Raw genomic sequence first — 8,378 nt, forward strand, 5'->3', positions numbered from 1 at the left:
ATCGGTCTGTAGTTTGATGGTATCTCTTTATCCCCTTTCTTGAAAAGAAGCTTAACATCTGCATATTTTAGCCAGTCAGGAAATGTCCCAGTTATAATTGATTGGTTACACAAGTAACTTAGAATTGAAATGATAATTAAATGGACACCCTAGCTGCAAATAGGCATTGATGTACTTCATTGGGGACATGTTGAAAATGTGTGCCCCGACCGGGACTCGAACCCGGGATCTCCTGCTTACATGGCAGACGCTCTATCCATCTGAGCCACCGAGGACACAGATGAATAGTGCGACTGCAGGGACTTATCCCTTGCACGCTCCCCGTGAGATCCACATTCCCAACATGTCAACACCACTACGTTCGCAGTGCGCCTAATAGATGTTTGCCCATCATACTCATTACTCGTGGCAGATTAATCTACCAAGTCCCGTACGAGTTCGGGCATAGCGTGTGCGTTCGCACAAGAAGGTCAATGGCCGGGAAGCCATATTTTAACTATATATGACGGTAGTATCTGTTCCCGAAAGAACAGTTACCGTGGATGACCATGCAGCTTGCTAGAAATGAAATGATAATTAAATGTACACCCTAGCTGCAAACAGGCGTTGATGTACTTCATTGGGGACATGTTGAAAATGTGTGCCCCGACCGGGACTCGAACCCGGGATCTCCTGCTTACATGGCAGACGCTCTATCCATCTGAGCCACCGAGGACACAGATGAATAGCGCGACTGCAGGGACTTATCCCTTGCACACTCCCCGTGAGACAGTCACAAAGTCATGATCCAGTTATTTTACATGGTAGTCAAGATGCATTCATAGTGGTGCTTGAGCATTTACTGCTGTAATACCTAATGGCACACTGCTTTCTCACGCATAGATAAAAATAATACTTGACCAGGGCCCAAAATTGAAGCTAAAGAGTCTAGGTTTCTTATAGCAGCTTTACAGAATTTACCATCTTTATGCTTTACATGAAACATAGTCTGATTTGCACAATTTAACAGGAACAGTTACCACATATTATTTTGCTTCTTCTGTGCTGACTTGTCTGGGAGGAAGGAAATAACTCTGATCCACTGATAGTAGAGCCTTTTTTGCATAGTTTGGCTTGTAAGTCATCCAATGATGTGCAGCACCTTAGAATTTCAGTGTAACGTTGATCTGTCACCATGTGCCGCCATTGCGTGCTAACATCAAACTACAGGGCTCAGATTCTAGTATTACAATTTTATTCCAGATTCCTGGAAGTGTTTTGAATAGGCATTGATTTAGGTGCTGTTTCCACTTAGTTGCATGCCAATATATTTAGTGTCTTTGTTTTCTACCTGTAATTAAAGGTAAGCATGCAAAAAGATGAATATGGGCATTTAATACAATATGTGTACTAAATCACTTTGAAGAATCCAGCTACACTATATTGAGAACTATACCTTCTGAGATGATTACCTCCAACAGACAGACAGAAAGGTGTGGTTTGATTTTCGAATCCAACTCACCTTCAACATTGGCACTACTTTTCAGACTTCATACCAAGGTGTTAATTTTGTCTTTCACTTTTTTAGGTTTTTTAAATTTTTTAGAAAAACTGAAAATCACAAAATAGTAGACCCAAGAAAAACAAATCCATCACTCAGCAAGTCACATTTCGACTGAATGATGTTGCCAGTTCAACATAGACAAAATGAGAGGGGTGGCAGTTTTTGTCAAAGCCTCAAAGGCATATATCAAAGGCAGCTGAAGTAAGACACCGTAGATACAGTGAGCGTGAATGACAATCACTTCGCACAACCACCACGTATCAGAAAGTGATACAAACAAATTAAAACCTTAATGAATAATAATGATAGAATTAGTGATATTTTACAGTTTTTCATTAAAATTGGAGTTCAGAGTTCTCATAAAAAACTAAACAAAACCATAAAATTTAACAACATGAAGCTTATGTCTCATACACCCCCCCCCCCTCCCGCCCCAGTCACACAGTGTTGAGCCTTCCTCTTCCTCCCCCTTAATGTGTGATGTAATTTATGGATGGGCCCACAAAATGGTGACATTATTTTATGTCAGATGGTCACAACATGTGGTTTACAATATCATGGGACAAAAAATACGGTGAAAAAATTTTCGGATATGAGCATGAAAGCAAACAGAAAAGGTAGTACCAGTAATTATTATTATATTGTTGTTATCCTGGCTTCTAAATTTCATAGAAATGTTCTTCTTGAAACTGCTACAATTTTAAATAATGTTATGAAAAGAATAGTTGCTACTAACCATATAGCGGAGATGCTGAGTCGCAGATAGACACAACAAAAAGACTGTCACAAAATAAGCTTTCGGCCAACAAGGCCTTTGCAAAAATACACACACACACGACCAGTACTAAATTGGTGATCCCGGGATGCCTCAGAATGTGTCCTAACAACCGATCCCTTCTTCTAGTCAAGTTGTGCCACAAATTCCTCTTCTCCCCAATTCCATTCAGTATCTCCTCATTAGTTATGTGATTACCCATCTGATCTTCAGCATTCTTCTATAGCACCACATTTCAAAAACCTCTATTCTCTTGTTGTGTAAACTGTTTATCATCCGTGTTTCACATCCATACATGGCTACACTATATACAAATACATTCACAAAAGACTTCATGACTCTTAAATCTGTGGTTGATGCTAACAAATTTCTCCTCCTCAGAAACACATTCCTTGCATCGCCAGTCTATATTTTATATCCTTTCTACTTCAACCCCCCTTACTGGCCAAATAGCAAATCTCATCTACTACTTTATGTGTCTTATTTCCTAATCTAATTCCCTCAGCATCACCTGATTTAATTTGAGTACATTCCATTGTTCTTGTTTTGCTTTTGTTGATGTTCCTCTTATATCCTCATTTCAAGATTCTGTCCATTCCATTCAACTGTTCTTCCAAGTCTTTTGCTGTCTCTGACAGAATTGCAATGTCACTGGCATGCCTCAAGGTTTTTATTTCTTCTCCCTGGATTTTAATTTCTGCTCCACATTTTTCTTTGGTTTCCTTTACTGCTTGTTCAGTGTATAGATTGAATAACACCGGGGATAGGCTACAACCCTGTCTCACTCCGTTCTTAACCATTGCTTCCCTTTCATGTCTCTCAACTCTTGTAACTACCTTATGGCTACTGTACGAATTATAAATAGCCTTTCATTCCCTGTATTTTACCCCTGTTACCTTCAGACTTTGAAACAAAGTATTCCAGCGAACATTGTCAAAAACTTTCTCTTAGTCTACAAATACTGTAAACATAGGTTTGCCTTTCCGTAACGTAGCTTCTAAGATAACAACATGCAGCTGGTTGTTGTATAAATTATAAGGTTTGTAATTATACTATGGCCATGGTTCTCAGTATGTCAGCTTTCAGTAAGTTAGCATATACTGTATGTATTATTCACACAAACCAAGTTGGCACTCAGCATGGTGGCTGCTGGAACTTACTGTACATGAATAATGCCTTTGTGGTCACTCCTATGAGCTGCCACACTGAGTGTCAACTTAGTTTGCGTGAATAGTAATGTTTTTGACACTGATTCTTCACACTCCTCTGCCTTTGTTTTATGGTGTGTGGTTCATTATTTAACTGATTAGATATACTTGATGATGACAAGGTGTTGTAATAGGTCAATTACTAGAATGAGTATTAATAAATACACCTCATTTTGGCTGTGGATACAAGTATGTGAAAGTTGCTAAGAATCATTCATAGTGAGTGTGGGTCTTAGAACCATTTGCGGACTGTTAGAGTGGTTTGGCAATCTTCCAATGTAAATAAGGGGATATAAAAATATCTCATTCCAAACTGTACATGTGCAAAACATTTGCATTATGAAAATGTCATTATGTATGGTGATAATGACATACTTATACATAGTAGTACATTCACTGAGTGAATATTGAGCTGAAAACTCATTAATGTGCAATCTGAGGGACATCTTCTACATCAGTTATATTGCCTAACTCAAATGTATGACACTTGATCTGAGTGACCTTCTGTGCTGCTGTATATTGTTGGGACTGAAATGGATTCCTTAGCAGATAACAGGCTGCAAAATAAGGTCCACAGATCATTGATAATGTCCATTCATTAATAACAGGATGATTTGTCGTGCTTCATGAGACATTCCCCTGGAGAAAAAATCATAATATATTTTGTTTTGTGGATGTGGTGAGTAAGACCAAAAAAATAATGCCTGAAAAAGGACCTTTTTCTACATTTATAGTAAATTTAGAGAGGCTACCTAGATTATGTAATCAGTAAAGCACATTTAATATTGAATATTACTTTCTGAGACTGCAAGAGCTAATAAGCAATCAGTCTCATAACCTCAAAAAAGTCATAAAATTGAAATTCCATTTGACTCTTAAATATAAGTTTTGTTTCATTCTGCAGAGAATTATAATCTCTCTTGTGTACTGAAACCCTGAAGTAGCCCATTTCAAAGATAATCAAATGAAACTGTTAATCCATGTAAAGTCTACGCATATAGATGTAGCTTTAGTATTCTGCTTAATCAAGACATCCTCTTATTTCATCAAACTTGAAGTTATTTCCAATGTAACCAATTCATTTTAAATATATATCTTAAAACAAAGATGATGTGACTTATCAAACGAAAGCACTGGCAGGTCAATACACACACAAACAAACACAAACATACACACAAAATTCTAGCTTTCGCAACCAACGGTTGCTTCATCAGGAAAGAGGGAAGGAGAGGGAAAGATGAAAGGATGTGGGTTTTAAGGGAGAGGGTAAGGAGTCATTCCAATCCCAGGAGCGGAAATACTTACCTCGGGACACACACACACACACACACACACACACACACACACACACACCCACCCACTCTCCTGGGATTGGAATGACTCCTTACCCTCTCCCTTAAAACCCACATCCTTTCATCTTTCCCTCTCCTTCCCTCTTTCCTGATGAAGCAACCGTTGGTTGCGAAAGCTAGAATTTTGTGTGTCTATCGACCTGCCAGTGCTTTTGTTTGGTAAGTCACATCATCCTTGTTTTTAGATATATTTTTCCCACGTGGAATGTTTCCCTCTATTATATTCAATTCATTTTAAAGTTATACATGGTTTTTTAAGAAACATATGAATAAGTGCTCAAAAGAAAACACAGTATTTGATACAGACAGTAGGGCTCATAAATGATGTTGATACTCATCACGTTTTAATTTAAATGGTTAATATGTAAAATAAGTAAATTCTACAAACTCTGTAAGCTGATCTTCCATTCAGGATGCCAGAAAATTGTGAGTATTTCCTTACGTGAAGCAGGAATATTGCACTTTCTGGGTTGCTTTTGTAGCAGACAATTAAGTATACAGCTGTTACCAATATAGTAAACTGTTGAAATACTGTAACTCTCATGCAAATGTTTGCTATGCTTTCACAATTATTTTAAAGCTCATTTTAACGGCATAAAATTTTGTTCCAGGTTATGCAAATTCAAGTAGTGAAGGAGGTGTCTTTTCATCGCCATCTTCGAATGGTAGTGTCTGGCATGACTTGGGTTCATAGTAGTCATGTGGTCCTCTGCTCCATTCTACTTCTCCCTCCTTCCCTTCTCTATTTCTCCCTCTGTCACACTGTAGCAACACATGGGCATCACATCAAAGAAGATTTCCATACCTGGAGCAGGTCCTGCTTGCATGTTGTCGTGCATATCAAGTAGGAAGAGAAGTGAATGAAACACCTGGTGGAATAGAGAATTTGTGCAATCATTTGTACAATGTTTCTGTGATTTATTTCTGTAAAAATTAAAATAAAAGTGAACATGTTTCTTCATATCAGTCTGTGTGGTACTGCATCAGTTCTCTTAGAAATGAATACTGGTATTGGTTTTCAAAAAATAAGAGGGCAGTATGGTCCATTGTGATAAATTGCATGGTTTTTCACTTGCTACTCTGCTGTGAGAATTATGTGATTTTTTTTTTGTCCTGAAACACATGAAGCCTTTCCTTTCTCTTAATCTTCATTATTGTTGAGTCAGCTGGAGAATATTTTAGAATGATAAATGTCAGAGGACAGTCATCTAGGGCCATCACAACAATGGATGTGAATTGTGAGAAGTCTTTTGTTATGAATACTGATAAGAGAAAAGGTCTGACATTTATTACTGCAGTTTGAAGTTTGGGTTTCCTTATTGGATTAGCTGAAGAAAGAACAGAAATGTCATAACTTTTTTTAGTCTTTTTTGTGTTAGACTACATAGGATACAGAGCATCGGAGTGAACTTAATTATGCAATCTATTCAAATTAAAATTTTTCTCACAGTGACTGTAAACAGTTACGCTTGTTAATGATTTGTAAGGCATACTGAATACAAACAAAGGATTGAGCTGATTGAGGGTGATGCTGTTTCATGTAAATACTGTTTGAATTAATGTGCTGTCAGTTACACTGTTTACTTTGAGATTTCATGCCGTAAAACGAATCAGAATTATTTAATTGTACTTTTATCAAGTTCAAAGTACTCTCTAATGATGTTATTTATGCATGATTTTCTTTTAATGCCAGTGAAAATCTCAAGAATTTACTTGATTGTCCATGCTATTGGAACAACTGTGTTGTGCACAAAAAATTTAATTTCATTGGAAGACCTACATTGTGCACAAGAAATGTACAATTTACTGAAATGTATATTACGGTCTTTTGGGCAAACTGCTGTGATAAATGAGTCCACAGTGCTCATATTTGTTACCTTGTCTGTCAGTGAAAAGTGACAGAGCAATAAGTTGTCTCCAGTTGTGAAGCGTATTTAACAATCCTTTATTGCTTTTGGAAACCATTTTCTATTTTTATGCACTGAATACTAGTTCAACAAATTCAAATGCCTTCCATGTTTTCCTTGTATTGGTATTGTCTTTGCATGTGAGGGTGTTTGTACTTGTCAGTCCTGGTGATAGCAGTCCTTTCTTTGTATTGTGTTTATCTCCTGCATCGTAATTGTTAGTGACTGATAAGACGATCAGTTGCTCATTACATATTTTCATTAATGTACAGTTCTTCGAGAGTTGCCATGCTGATGTTTGTAGTGTGTAACAATCTGCACGTAATATAAGGTTTTTAATATTTATGCATGAATGAGAGTTCCTTAACAAAATACGAAATCTGCGGCAATACTTATAATTTATAGTAAAAATTCCGTTACTCATTAACAGATATTTTTCTGTATTTTTTATATGGTTCATGTTACACAGCCTATCTTCGATATTTATTATTATTTGCAGCAATAATCAGGAAGTTTTGTTGCTCTGTATGCTTAAAAAACAGCAGCGTTTGATTACCAACTATCTCTTTGTTGATGTTGTTATTGTTATTGTTGTTATTATTATTATTATTATTGTTAAGTGATGTAAAACTGTACTAAATTGAGCTTTTCCAGTTTTTGTCCTGCGTTATATGAGTGTTCAATTTCTCTCTATTACTCAGAAATTTGGTCAAACTGAGTATGAAATGTGCCTTTGTTATCATTACCGGTCTTTGGAAGTATACCACTTCATATTTCTACACATTTATAGAATTGTGACACAAGAAGTGTATGCTGCAATAAATATAATAAGTAGGATTTTTTATACTAGGAGGGAGAGAGAGAAAAAAAGAAGAAAATTTAATGTGATACCACAATTCAGCCCTTTAATAAATAAAATGACCCATAAACAAATTGCACAATTGGTGTAATGCTTTTAGGATTGTTGAGATGAAATGAGTACTGTGATCACATATTGTATCATTCCAAAGTATTGATGTCATTTTTTGAAATTAATAACAAGGCCTTACTGATTATCAGTATCGTAGCAAAGACTGATGATTGTTTAGGTGTTTCGTTTTGAAACTGTAAGGGGAGAAAGAGAGAGAGGAGCAGAGACAGGAAAAGAGCTGTTTTTGCAGCAAAAGTGCCATCTAAACGGATTGAATGCTGTTCATAATTTGTATATAAGAATGCTAGTGTGTAACAATTTTTATACATTTGTATCGTACCTTCTCTTTTTTCGTGTTTATATTTCCAATGACATTTCAAGAAGGGGATGATGGAGATGTAAGACTCAGGCAATAGTAACAAGGTTATGTTGTTTATATTATAATTTTTTGTCGGCAGAACTTTCTTAGTGTGTACCAGTTCAAATTCTGCTTCCATATTTCTTGTGTACAGGAACATCAAAGTTTCGGTCACTGACACTAGTAGTAGTTACTGTGCAAGTGCCATTTCAATAGTTTTCACACTATTTTCCTCATAACTTTTCTTCATAGTAACTTTCTTAATACTTAAACTGTCTTGCGTCTCTATAGCTGAAAATATTACATCCGTTTATCTGAGACCATG

General features: G+C 36.5%; 1 protein-coding gene and 2 non-coding genes across 4 annotated transcripts in view; 1 reads left to right on the forward strand and 2 right to left on the reverse strand.

The window, feature by feature from the left end:
• Positions 1-5,844, forward strand: part of LOC124619801 (WD repeat-containing protein 26) — a 140,087-nt gene extending 134,243 nt beyond the window's left edge. For both annotated transcript variants that reach the window (XM_047146393.1, XM_047146394.1), the window contains one exon: positions 5,490-5,844. In XM_047146393.1, the coding sequence (XP_047002349.1) occupies positions 5,490-5,572 (83 nt within the window). In that variant the 3' untranslated portion in view covers positions 5,573-5,844. The remainder of the gene's footprint in view (positions 1-5,489) is intronic.
• Positions 202-275, reverse strand: Trnat-ugu. The gene has a single exon. It is a non-coding gene; the product is annotated as a tRNA-Thr (tRNA).
• On the reverse strand, positions 642-715 carry Trnat-ugu. The gene has a single exon. It is a non-coding gene; the product is annotated as a tRNA-Thr (tRNA).
• Positions 5,845-8,378: the final 2,534 nt, after the last annotated feature.

Source organism: Schistocerca americana, chromosome 6 (assembly GCF_021461395.2).
Source record: "Schistocerca americana isolate TAMUIC-IGC-003095 chromosome 6, iqSchAmer2.1, whole genome shotgun sequence".
Classification (NCBI taxonomy): domain Eukaryota; kingdom Metazoa; phylum Arthropoda; class Insecta; order Orthoptera; family Acrididae; genus Schistocerca; species Schistocerca americana.